Below are 13729 nucleotides of genomic sequence, written 5' to 3' on the forward strand. Positions count from 1 at the left end.
CCAGGAAGAGCCCTTGATTTTGAGCCAGGGCTTAGATAAATTCATTTGTGGATTTTATAAAACCCTATCTTAAATGCAACAGGCAGGAGAGAACATCAATGGCCGGCACTCACCTTGATGCCTAACCTGTGGTGGCTTGTGGCTGCAGGATCAGTATCACCTAATTATGACTATTAGAGCTTGTTAGGAGAAATGAGGCTTATTATCTAATAAACATATTATTGCTTATTAGAAGTAAGAAGTTCATTAGAAATTCAGAATCTCAAGCCTCATCTTATACCTGTTGAACCAGAACTTGCTCTTTTTAAAAAGATCCCAAATAACTAAAGTGGACATTAGAAAGTTAGGAAGTCCTAACACAACATTAGGACTCTCGTCCCTCAAGCTGATGGAACCCCGAAGAACACTTCAGTTTTCTGGAATTTACCCTCCAGCCAGATGACCTGGAGCAATGCCTGCTGGGGTTCACTGTCCAATTACATAAAGGGGGTGGTTATACCTGCCGTTTCTCCCTGTGAGTTTCAGATGAGATCATGGATTGGTTCACTAGCTATCACTGTGTGGGGGCCCTTAGGGACTGGGGACTTGGCAGGGAGCAGAACGGATGGCATGTGCCCTCATGGAGCGGGTGGTCTGCTGGAACAGGAGATCTTGCTGCAAGGGCTGGCTGGTGTTGAGTGACTGTCGTGGAGATCACAGAGCTTGGTTTTGCTTGTTCTTTACTCCTTCATTCATCCAACAGGCAGCCATTAATTAAGCCCTAAAGTGCTTGCACTATGTCAACAGCTGAGCCATGAGGCGGACCCCTGGGGGGCAGAAATAAATGAGCCACAAACCCCATGCTCAAGGGGGTTTCAGTCTCCCCACAGATGGACAGGTCAGTGGATGGTCCCAGTCAGAACACACAGTGACTGGAGCCGAGGGCGGTGGGAGCACAGATGTGGCACCGAGGAGCTCTGTTCTGAAGGATGATGGCATTCCAGGCAGAAGGGACAGCAGAAGCAGGAAGACACCGTGGGCTTGGGCCATGATCAGAAGGCACACAGATTGGGGGGAGGGTCTACCCCAATCTGTGTGATTTCAAAAAAGTAGCTTGGGACCATGGTAAGGAAACAGGTCTGTAGGAGGAAAGGGGGACTCCTTGAAATGGAAGTGACACGGCCATAGCTCCACTTCACAGAGATCTGACAACTGGGGTGGTGGATAGAACTGACAGGACTGGGTGGCCTTACGTAAGGGTGGGGAAGGGATGGGAGGCTTCTGGCTTGGTGGCTGGGTGGACGGTGTCCTTGGCAACCAAGCCGGGGACACAGGAAGAGGAAGGGGGAAGAGCCTGGGTCTGGCCTGCTGGACTGAAATGCCTTTGGGACATCCTATTGCTTTTGTCCAACTGGCAGGAGTTACAGATGGCTGCAGCTGAGGACAGAGGTCCAGGCCGACACAGAACTCGGGATCACAGGGTGGTCGGAGTCATGGGAGTGGATGAGATTGTGAGAGGGTGTGGGCTGGGAGGAGAGGAGGGCTATGACTGGCACCAGCTTTGAAGGGAGAGGCAGAAAGCCAGTCCATGAAGAAGGCTGACCAAGGCCAAGAGACATATCTGCTCCCACGCTTCCTCTGGGCAAAACATCTGGTGGTCATAACCTTCCGCCCACCACAGTCATCTCCAGGACCAGCCTGGGGGCACCATCCTACTGACCCCAGAGCGAGGGGTGGCTGGGGCTGGGGACCCTGGGCAGATAAAATGAGACAGGTACACTGGGGTGGGGTCCGTCTCCCTCTGCCTCCCTCTTTTCTCCCCAGGCCAGGTAAGGTCCAGCTCTTCCACAAAGCTCGTTTTTAAAAAGCAAAAAGACATAAGAGAAGGAGAAATGGAAACAATGCTTGAGTTTGTTTATTTTTTCAGATCAGAGAAGGATCTAGCACCTCCTAATACCAAAAAAAACCGTCCAGACTTTGTCCTAGGTTGACTCCAGTGAGCTCACTCTTTCATTATCATTACGAGCAAAGAGAATCAAATCATGTCCTACCATGATCAACCAAAAAAGAAAAGGGAGGAAGTGACCCCGGAACTGTGCTAACTCACATTGCTCCATAGTAGAAGGCCTGTGGCTTTCAGCTGATAATGGCTCTTAGCAGCCAAATAATTGATCTATCTGGTGTTCTGGCTTTAAGGGAAAGTGAGCAGGCATCTTTAGAAATGTTGGCAGCCTGGCTGGTCCATTAGTAAGACTGAAAAATCAAAACATTGACTGGAAAAGGCCATTATGACTGGGCTCAGTAGGAGTCATTGATAGATGATGTCATTTCAGAAATAAGCAAGCCAAGGTCAGGAGGCCCCTGGGCAGGTCAAGCCACCCTTCATGGCCCATCACCCAGCTCCTTTGCAGATACTGAAATCTGCCAGGGGACACAGGGGCCTCCAGCCAGAATCTGCTTTCTTTTACCCTTTTTTGCTCAACCTGGTTACAGAGGATGAAGGGCACCTGTGGGATCTGTGACACTCAGCAAGTCATTAAGGAAGATCCTCAGTTCTGACCCCTTAGGTTCTTCTATAATTGCCTTTCCCTCTCCTGTGTTCTTCTCCTCCGTCACACTCTTCCTCCCTCTGTGCTCTGTCCCTGGCTCCTACCACCTTTCCCTTCCTTCTCCCTTCCTTATCTAAGCTTTTTTTTTTTTTTTTGGCACTAGAGTGCTTAGCCACTGAGCCACATCTCCAGCCTTTCTTATATTTTATTTAGAGACAGGGTCTTGCTGAGTTACTCAGGGCCACATTAAGTTGCTGAGGCTGGCTTTGAAATAAAGATCCTCCTGCCTCAGCCTCCTGAGCTGCTGAGATTACAGGTATATGCCACCTATTCCAACATTTAAGCTTTTAAAAAGAACTGGAAATTATTTCCACTTCAGCTCCCACCTCTGTCCCTCACTAACAATAATAATACCATCACGAGGTGCCCGACTCTCCACTGAGGGCTTTCCCAGAAACTTCTCAATCCCCACAGCAAACCTGGAGGAAATGGATGACGTTCTTATCCCCATTGTTAGGAGCAGGAAACTGAGGCTTGGACAAGGGTCACTGGTAGATCGTGTTTTTGAATCCTCTGCAATGCCCTGGTGAAATTCACCCAGGCCCTCTGTCAAATCCAATATTCCCTCCCTAGCTCTCGCCACCCTCTCTCTCTCTGAAACAAATGTTATTGTCCACTTCTCTCTTTCTTGAGGTCTTGGGAAGCCACTTTCTCCTGCTCCTTTCCCAACCTCTCCTCACAAGGGAATGCCTCAGATTTCATGCCTGGCACTTTAAGTTCCTCATGCTAGAAAGTCTTCCAAATGAGAGTCTGAGCCCTCTTGATTCCCTCCACTAGAGACCATTTTGGCCACTCCTCATTGCTCAAGGTCACTCTGGGTGGGCAGCAGAGCTGGGGCTGGAGCCAGGGATTCTGATCCCCAGGCCAGACCACCCTTGATACTCACAGCTGCCACTACCTGCTCCCTGTTTTCATATTTTGCTGAGCTGCAGGAAACCACCCTACCCTAGAGTAGCTAAAAGGTGTGAGACCCTGATAAGATGGGGCGGAGGCTATTTTTAGAGGACTCTGGCTTTCCACTTAGGCTGCTAGGAACCCAGGGGACAATGACTGAGGAAAACGTGGGTTTAAAAGACTAGCTCACCAGAGAGAACACCCTAAAGGGATGGTGCTCCTTGTTTTTCATCTGCCTGTTTATTGTACAGCTTGAATTGATGAGAACCTTGCTATATGGCTCTATTTCCCCTTAATTATTTTACCTCTGAGGCTTTGAGATGGCTATAGAGAAAATGTAATAGAGGCATTAGGAACAAAACTGAGCCTTCTAGGGTGACAGCACCATTGCTCTAGCAAAGGAAAGTCCTGTTCAGTAGCAGATCACAAAAGAGGGGCATGGACTAGGTGCTCAGAGGGGTCCCAAGACCTGCTTGCACAGCGGGAAGGGTCAGAAAGAGATGGGGAAAAACAGGCGGAGACTACAGACCTGCTGTTCAGCAGCATGACCTTGAGCAGGGGGCTCTGAGGCGCTTCGGGGACAAGATGGCCGTCACCTGGGGAGAAAGATGGAGCCCTCGGGGTGCTCTGAGGTCTTAGTACCTGGGTTCAGGGGCGGGCTGTGTGATGTGGATACCTAACAGCTTAGGCCAAGTGGTTTTTCAAGAGTCTGAGCCGGCAAAGATGAGCACTTCAAAGAGGGTCGATAACGGAAGTGGTGGGTGGGCAAGAGGAGGGAGCTGTGCAGCTCGGAGGGCATGTCATAGGTGTTTTACAGACGGGGAAACTGAGGCCAGGGAGCTCTGGACTGGAACCCTTGGCCCTGCCCAGTTCATTGGGTCTAAAGCTGTATGGGTCCCTTGCTGTTTTGCAAGGCGACGGCTACCCAGCGGAGAGTAAGCACCCCGGGGTGCACTTCCCGGGAGTGTATGACACAGGGTATTGGAGGGCTCTAGTGGGTTCCAGAATACACCCGATTCGGGGATCCACCAGTCTCTGAGTTCTGCAACCCCTCCTGATGTGGGCGGCTGTGCCCAGCGTGTCCCAGGCCTGGAGCTGGTGAACAGGTGGTGGGAGCGCAGGCGGTCACGAACCCGCCCCGCCGCTCTCACCGGCCGCGCTCCTAGCTCCATTGCGGGGACCTAACCTCTCCCTGCAAACCCGGAAAGCGAGGTCCAGAGAAGGGTAGGACCCTACCCATGCCACTCCATGAGCTGACCGTAGCGAGGGGGCTCCTGCCTCCAGGCTGATTCCCGCTCCGCCCGGCTGCGTAAAGCGCGTGTGGTGGTGCTTTAAACCTTGCCATCTCCCGCAGTTTGGGAAACTTTTCCTGCCACAGGCCGGCTCAGCGCGAACCCGGGATCCGCGTCCCCGGAGACTTGTGCTCCCACTCCCGCCCCCAGACTCTCCGCGGGTGGAGGAGGCCGCGCCCCGGGGCCCGGCTCGGCGGGCACCTGCACCCAGCAGAGCGCCCCGCGGGCGCTCAGGCCGGCAGCACAGGAGACCAGCGGCGGCGGGGAGTCCGTTCCACCAGGACCCCGGCCCCCGGCGCTGCTCTTTCTGGCGTTTACAGACGCGGCTCAGAGGGCGGGAGCCCTGGCCAGGGCCATGCGCGCCAGGCGGCGGGGAGCGGAGCGCTGGGCGCCGGACCCCGACACCCGGGCTCCCCAGTCCCGAAGGCAATCCGAGGAGGCAGCTATTTATAGAGAGAGCCACGCTCAGTCCCTCTTGGCCGCGGCGGCGACAGCTGAATATTTTGCCCAGATATGGCTGGGGCCCCGGCGCGGGGGCAGGGAGCCCCGCAAGCACGAGAGGGACCCTAGGAGGGTGGGGGGCTTACCCGGACGCGGAGCGGAGAGGACGGCGCGGGCGCGGGCGGCGGCGGGGCGAGCGCGGGCGGCAGGCGGGCGAGCGGAGCGCGGGGCTGGACGAGCTGGGGCGGGCGGGCGCTGAGGGCTCCAGGGTGTGGGAGCCAGGGGCGGGCCCGGCTCCGCGCTGTCACCGTGCCCCGCCCCGCCCGCCGCCCTCCCCACCCCCAACTCGGGGTCGCCCGAGCTCAGCGCAAGGTCCCCGGCCGAGAACGACACCCGCTGGGTGGGAGCTCAGGGCAAAAAAAAAAAAAAAAAAAAAAAAAAACAGGCTTGGAAGCCGGCTCCGCAGCCCAGGGGATGTGTTATCTGCCCTTTCCCACTTACCCCAGGAAGTTTAAGCGATGTAGAGTTGTTTGGAAAAAGGTGGGCAGATTTTTAATTCCCTCGGGGTCTAGAATTTTTTAAGAGGTCCTCAACAGTGGAAGGAGCAAGGCCAGCCCATCGGCTGCTGCACCTTCTCCTTGCATTGAAGTAGCGATCCATCCCATCTTAGCAGCCCAGCTAGGTCTGGCAGGAGCCCAGGCTTTAATAACTATCATTTGGTGAACGTGTAATTCCAACACAGAATCGAATGCATTCTCTCCACTCTACTGAGAGAGAATGGAGTGTCCAAACGAACGTCTTAAAATAACCACCACAAAAAATCTCACTTTCTCAAAAGGCTGTTTTCCAGAACACATCACCTAAACCCAAACAGAAATTTTAAGTATTATAATAAAACAAATTGCTCATACAAAGGAATTTGTAGGGATGTGGGGACACATCTCCATTTGGATTATTGTGGAAAAGTTTTTGAAGGAGGAAACCCTAATAAAATAAGCTCTTTAATCCTGGTATATAGATTACTAATGAGAGAAACACTTTAAAAAACATTTTAAAATATTTTTACAAAGATGTATTTCTATATTATAAAACTTTCACAGGTGCAAGACTCTTTTCAAGGCGTATGTGCCATATATTTTAAAATAAAGCAGTGATTTAATATTTCAGATTATTTAAACATTTTTGTTGTGGTCTCACAGACATATAGGAGCACACAACATAAATGTGCTCCCTGATCTTTCTTTTCTATTCTCTCCTCTTTCTTAATACTGGGGATTGACCAAGTGACACTCTACCACTGATCTACACCGTCACACCTTTTGATTTTTCCAGACAGGGTCTCCTAAATTGCTGAGGCTGGCCTTGAACTTTTGATCTTCCTGCCTCAGCCTCCTGAGTTGCTGGGATTACAGATGTGCACCATCTGGCCTGGCTATTTCCTGACTTTTAAAGGCATGAATATTTGTGCAAACCAGTCCTCAGTCAGGACATGTCAGAAGCCCAGAAACCAGCCTGTTGCTTCTTGGTCTTAGCTCCCTCCCAAAGATGCTCAACTTCTTGACGCTTAGGGTAATCTATCCTGATTTCCTGAGCCTCTACAATTTGTCTCTATTTGCTCAACTCTGTGAGATAAATCCATGATGTTTCATGTACCTGTAATTTGTTCTTTCTTATTGCTGTGGAGTTTTCCATCATATGAATATATCATTAGTTGAAAAAAATCCATTTTACTATTGGGCTAGGAATGTGGCTCAAGCGGTAGCGTGCTTGTCTGGCATGCGCAGGGCTGCTGGGTTCGATCCTCAGCACCACATAAAAATAAAGTTGTGTCCACCGAAAACTAAAAAATAAATATTAAAAAATTGTCTCGCTCTCTTAAAAAAAATCCATTTTACTATTAACGAACATAGTCCTGTAACTGCTATGAAAAGTGTTACTGTAACGTTTTTTGCCAATCTATTCTGCACCAGCGCACACACTGCTGTTTGAAGTACAGGGTTGCAGAGTATGACCAACCTTAACTTTAGAAGAGAGAAGCCTGAACTCTTCCAAAGGTATTACTGTGTTACACAGCAGTTTTACGTCTTCCATACCACTGAGGAAACTGAAACAGTCATTCTGGTCCATGAGTAATGGTATCTAGTTGAGGTTCCAGCTAGCCTTTCCCGTGTTCTAATGGGTTGACCCCTTTTATATTGGCCTTTTTATATGGTCAGTTGGATTTCCTCCTTTGTGAGGTATTTGTTCAAATGTATTGCCCATTTTTCTTCTGAATAGTTGTATTGAACATTCAATATACTTCTCAGGGGGGGGATATTCCTCTACTCTGCTTTGCTATCTCACCTTCTTAACAATGTCTTTTCAGGAAAGGTGCTCTTAGTTTTAATACGATATATCAATCTGTTTTCCTTATTGGTAGTACTTTGTGTGTCCCGTTTAAGAATTCTTTCCTAGTCCCGAATTTTGAAGGTGTTTTTCTGTCTTAGCTTTCACTGTTTAGGTTTTCAATCCACCTGGAACTGACTTAGGAATATGGTATGAGGGAGAGGCCAAGTAATTTGTCAAACTGTCCTAGCACCAGATTAATTTTACACTTACATCAACAACTAATTGATTTAAAAATGGAAATATTTTCTAAAGTCGGTGAAGTAGAAACCACTTCTTCCTTACTTGTAGACATTTGATAATTTTTTCCTTTTTTTGGGGGGGAGGGTAGGAAAAGAGACCATTATAAAAAAATCCACACTATTTTATTTCACTTAAACATCAGAATTTTAAAATTTCATCATAAATATTTTAATCAATTGGCATAATACTCTTGAATTTTGAACCACTTTAATTGTAAATATTAAATTTTTTTTTAAAGCTAGAGATAATTTCTACTGTTATCTTGTCTCTACTTTTTTTGTTTTGTTTTGTTTTCTCAAGTAAAAATTTTCTCCAGTAAACACCAATGACTTTAAGAGTGGTCATCTACAGCCTGGTTTTCTCCCCTTAAGTTCACCCCATATTTCTAATAGTTTGTATGTATCTTCACACAGAGATCTGTTGGTTTAAATTCAGTATGTGGAAAACCAAAATATTAATCTTCCATTCAAACTGGGTAAGGATCATCACCCTAGTCCTTAAGATCTGACTTCACTTTTTCTTGTCTTCTTACCTATGCTAACTAAATTAAATTTCAATATTTTTTTCCTTCATTCCCATCACATTTTTTTTTCTTCTGGTGCTGGGTTTTGGACCCCAGGGCTTCCTGCATGCTAGGCAAGCGCAATGGCACTGAGCTACCTTAGCAGTCTCCATTGCTCCACTCAGTCCAGGGCCTCTCCACTTCATCTTTACATCAGGGTTAAAGCCCCTGTATCTACTCATCAGCTAGCAAGCATATAACAAGTGCCTGACTAGGGAAGATGCCATTCTGTCCATTGTCAATGACACAGTGTGTGCTGGAGTCCATCATCTAGGGCCATAAGAGCCACATAGGTGCCTCCCTTCCTAACTCCACATCCAGTGATGTCACATTATTAGCCAGAAAGCAACAATGGTGGGAGTATAGACAGCAAGCAAACCGTCTGACAATAGAAATCAAGACTCATCTTCTCACCAGCCAGACCAGCTGTCAAACCTTTACAGAGAACTGCTGGATACAGAGATGACTAAGCCTGTCCCTCCCCTCCCTGAGGTGGTGGGTACAGATAACTAGTTGTGTACCCTGAAGTGCACTGAGATATGGAACCAAGAGAGTACTATGGAGTAGAAAGTGGCACCAGGGAGGGCTTGTGGTCAGCTGTGGGGATCAAGCATGGAAAATAGATGGGGAGAATGAGCTGCAGGTTGTGGGAATAAACAAACACAGTTTGAGCGTAGCGAGTCTTGCTATAGAACGTCAGCAGTCCTGGATGAAAATGCATGAGGTTCAGGGACCAGATAAAGGTTCAATGTGGCTGAAGCAGGATGTGTGGACAAGTCTGGGCAGGGGCTGTGGAAGGCCTGTCCTTGGGTCTAGACTCTGTGGACAATGAGAAGCCACGGAAGGTCTGGAGTCAAGGGTGTGTGCTAGTTTGCCTGGTCTGTGACAGTGCTGATATGCTAATGAGTCAGGACAAATCTTCACATGCTTTGGGATACACCACCATATCAGGGTACGGTCAAGTCATAAAATTCCGTTTAACTGGAGAGGAATTCAGCATTGCAAGAAGACACGAACAGAAAAGGAAACTTTCACCTTATGATCATAAAGCCTAGAAATTACAAGGTAGTCAGTTTTTATATTGATAAACATTTTTATTCTAATATTATGGTAATAATTCAAGTGCAATTTTCTTTGAAAAGTCAACTCTGTTAAAACAAAACTTGTTAAATATCTTTCATCAAACATAAGCATTTTCGTTTCAATCCCCCACAACAGTCAGAGCCATGTAGCAGAAATATGTTTTTAAAGCCTACTACATTTTGTTATTGCTAAAAAAATCTGAATTAGTCATCAAGGTCTCAGAAGCAGTGATTAATTAACTCTTGAAAGCTCTACCAGATATTGTGACATAAAATCATGAATCCAGGTATCAGTGTCTGGCAGCGATGTGTCCACTAGATAGACCACTACTTTCCGGTCCCAAGGGTTAGCATGTTCAATAACCGTCTGCACCAGTGCCACCAGAGGTTTCTTCTCCACATGATTTCGAAACACCATTGAAGCCTCCTCAGACCACTGGCTGCACTTCACTCCTAGGGGAAAGACAGGGAGCAGGGGAGCAGTGAGGTGTCAATGGCCTTTCTTTGATCCATTATCCTGGAAAAACATTCAGTCAATTCCAGAGTAACTTGAGCATCCCAGATTAGACCTGTCTACGCCAGAAGATGGTTGCAGAACAATCATAAACCCGTCCAGCTTATAGTTCTACTCTAGTGGAGCCACTTCTATAAGCCTTTACCTACAAACACGAGTTTACTTTGAGATGCTACTCAGGAGGCTGAGACAGGAGGATGATAAGTTCAAGGCCTTAGCAACGCAGGGAGGCTCCAAGCAACTAAGTGAAACCCTGTCTCAAAATAAAAAATAAAAAGGGCTGAGAATGTGCTTGGTGGTAAAGCACCTCTGGGTTCAATCCCCAGTACCCACCCCCCCAAAGATTACACACATTTCCCTTACATAAAGTCTATGTAAATTTAAACTAATAATTGACATATCCAGGGGAAATAAATGTCAATGTATTAGTGAAATTTTTTTCTAAGTTTTTTTTCCTGATGGACCAAATATAGTTTAAAATAGAAAAGACTGATATCTGATCTATTTACAGTATAGTTTTTAAAAATTATACCCAGCACCATGGAAAAGACCATGCATTCAAAGTTAGGATATGTGTTACTATTCCCAGCTCTTCCTCTATCAAGTGGTATGACCCTAAACAACTTGGCTCCTCTCTCAGGCCTCAGTTTACCTATCACAAAAGAAACTGGTTTGCCAGATGAATATTAAGCCCTGTGCATCTTTTAACTTTTGAACTTGAGATCAAGTTAGAGAATTCTATGTAAGATCAGAAAAAATATTTTTCAAGAAACTATTAATATAAATTAAGACCACATATATTAGATTAGACAAACTATGAATTATGTCCCAAGGAATGAAAGTCTGGGGGTTTTAGATATAATTTTAGAAGACTTGTTATCTACATAGCAAGAGGGCTAAAGACTTGGATTATTAAGAATTTCCCACGAGAAGTTTAGAAGTCTCATCATTATCTTTAGCACCTTTGACAATTTTTGAGAGCCATGTTACTTAAGAAGGAAAAAGGTAACCCTTCTAGAGCCTGATCAGTAAGGTAAGGAATGACCTGATAGTGCGGCTCCTTTACTTTATGATCCAGAAACTGAATGCACACCCAGGCAGAACTGCTGCAAAGGATGTCATGTTATCCTTGAAGACAGAGTGAAGCGATGACTCATTGGGAGCCTTGGGAGGTAAGCACCCAGGGACCCCTTTTGTGAGTGGGTAAGGGATTTGGCCCAAGGACCCTAGAGAACCTTGAAGTACTTTCATTTATACACTCAGGACACCCTGTGGATTCCACTTAGGTTCCAAAATTATTTGGCTAGAGGGGTATTCCCAAATTTCACAGGGCTTGGGTGGATGTGAACCAAGTCTACCAAAGTAATGACGTCAATGGCCATGTCCCAACAGGTGACTCCCATGAAACTCTCAGTCTACGTCACTCCTCTCTCTAGCGGGTGCCTGCGCGTTTGAGCAAGAGACACTCCATCACGTCCACTCTAGCTGTTTTCCTCCCTTCGGATGAGTCATCTGATGCTCAGAGTTAAGAGCAAGTCTGTAGGAAGAAAGGCTTAGCAGAGGTGAGCCTAGAAGAGGAACTGGGCTTGGAGATGGGATCCCAGAGCAGCACCGAGTTTCTGTTAAGTGTAAAAGAAACATGCGTTTGTGCAGTTTTAGTCTACAAGGGGATTTCATCCGCACTTGCTCATCTGACCCAACATTCAGAGACACAAGGAGGACAGGGATTGACTGTTATGGGGACAGGCTGAGCAGTTAAGGGACCCAAATCCAGGTCTGCTACACCTTACTCTCCGAGGAGGAAGCACACAGTAAAACAAGGCGAGCACAGAGAGGCAGACTGCGGGGTCAAGGCTGTGGGCCTAGGGTGGTACTTCTCTCAGCTGCTCTTTCCTGATCTGCATTATAGTCACAGTAACAGGACCAAGACTCCCAACAGGGAGAATCTAATGAAGTGGCTGGCAGAATTTCTGCATTTTGGCTCGGCATGCAAGAAATTCAGAAGTTATTGTTTCATCTTAACAATAAGTAAAATGTTAAAAACACTGAAGAGTAGGGTCACAGAGTAGTCTTTTGCCCCCTAAACTGGAGAGACAGGCAGATACTATGAGTCACAACTTGCTGGAGCACAAACCAATGACCAAGAGGCAGAATGAGGAACAGCTGGAGGCCTGTAGAAAAGTCTGAGAGTTTTCCCTCCAAGAATATGACCTCCTCTCTCCAGGTTCTCACAGTGAACAGCAGAGAAAAGTCCCCTTGGGCTTCTAGTAGGGGATGGCTCCTAATAAGCCCTGTTCTCAGGAAAAATGGTTCTAATAGCACCTGACCACATGCTGGGGTTCCACTAGAGCCTAATCCACCTGGAGAAGGGAACTGTCCAACTCCTCTCTCCTCTAGCCACCCTACCCCACCTAAGGGGAAACCCTGAGAAGCTCTGGGCAAGTTCACAGCTGGGGCAGAGGCTCACCAGATTCAGCCCTAGCCACGCATGGGACTGCAACCCCCACACCACCTTGCCATGGCATTACCAAAGGCCTGTTTACCAGAGCTCCTTTCCCCAGGACACTGTGTCCACCTTTCACAAGTCATGCCAAAGGCAAAAAACGCGGTTTGAAGAGACTGAACAAGCATTAGAATCAGACTCAGATATGACAGGAATGCTGGAAAGATCAGACCAGGAATTTAAAAGAACTATGATTAATATGCTAAGGGCTTTAATGGATGAAGTGGACAGCGTAAGGACATGTGGCTGGGGCTTGGGGTAGCTCAGTGGTTGCTTAATGTGTGTGAGGCCCTGGGTTCCAGCTCCAGCACTCACACCCCAAAAACCTATGCCCCACCCGATGGATGACAGAAAGATGTAAATTTTAAGAAAAAATAAAGAAGAAAAGTTAGAGATCAAAAACACTTGGAATGCCCCTGTCCCAACAGGCGACTCCCATGAAACTCCCAGTCTACGTCACTCCTCTCTCTCTAGCAGGTGCCTGTGTAGACTGGACAAGGCTGAGGAAAAAAATCTTTGTCCTTGAGGATGTGACAATAGAAACTTCCCAAACTGAAAGGCAAAGAGAAAAAGGATGAAATAAATCCACAACAGAATATCCAAGAACCAGGGGACAACTACCCACGGTGCCACAATGTGTATGACGGGAAACTGAAAGAGAAGAAAGAGAAAGTAATGCAACTATCTGAATAAATGACTGAAAATTTCCTCAAATTAGTGTCACACACCAGACCATAGGTCCAGGAAACTCAGAACACTGAGGAGGCTCAATGTCCTCTCCAAAACATCAAGGCATATCATGTTGAAATTTTAGGAAATCAAAGAGAAAGAAAAATCTCAAAAGGCGGCAGAGGGGAAAACCACCTCACCTACAGAGGAACAAAGAAAAGAATGACATCTACCTTCTCAGAAACCATGCAAGCAAGGAGAGTGGAGTGCTGAGAGAAAGAAACCCACAACCAGAATTCTGTATCCTGTGAGATTACCCTTCAAGAGTGAAGGAGAGAGGCTGGGGTGGAGCTCAATGGCTGTGCTTGCCTAGCAGGTGAGAGGGCCCAGGTGCAGACTCTGGGACCACCTAAAAAATAAAACCAAGCCAAACCCTGGAAACTGGAGGAGTCTGGTACCAGTAGGCACCTTGGAAGAGATGTTAAAAGAAGCTCTGCAAAGGAAAGGAAAAGTAAACTTGGATCTACATAAAGAAAGGAAAAGCATTAGAGAATGA

At 47.1% G+C, this 13729-nt stretch overlaps 2 protein-coding genes across 4 annotated transcripts in view; both read right to left on the reverse strand.

Moving 5' to 3' along the window:
* The window catches only part of Tmod1 (tropomodulin 1), a 76992-nt gene extending 71123 nt beyond the window's left edge, over positions 1–5869 (reverse strand). The window contains exon 1 of one of the 2 annotated variants that reach the window (XM_058578087.1): positions 5717–5869. The gene's annotated coding sequence lies outside the window, so the exon portion shown is untranslated. Of the gene's footprint in view, positions 1–5361; positions 5459–5716 lie in introns of those variants that run through there. The other variant, XM_046457275.2, reaches the window with a different exon arrangement.
* A 3605-nt stretch (positions 5870–9474) lies between these two features.
* Positions 9475–13729, reverse strand: part of Tdrd7 (tudor domain containing 7) — a 73405-nt gene continuing 69150 nt past the window's right edge. For both annotated transcript variants that reach the window (XM_058578043.1, XM_046457239.2), the window contains exon 17: positions 9475–9940. In XM_058578043.1, coding sequence (XP_058434026.1) covers positions 9720–9940 — 221 coding nt within the window. In that variant the 3' untranslated portion in view covers positions 9475–9719. The remainder of the gene's footprint in view (positions 9941–13729) is intronic.

This window comes from Marmota monax, unplaced genomic scaffold, assembly GCF_021218885.2.
Source record: "Marmota monax isolate L192 unplaced genomic scaffold, Marmota_monax_Labrador192_F-V1.1 WCK01_AAM20220418_F8-fsc00069, whole genome shotgun sequence".
NCBI classification, from domain to species: domain Eukaryota; kingdom Metazoa; phylum Chordata; class Mammalia; order Rodentia; family Sciuridae; genus Marmota; species Marmota monax.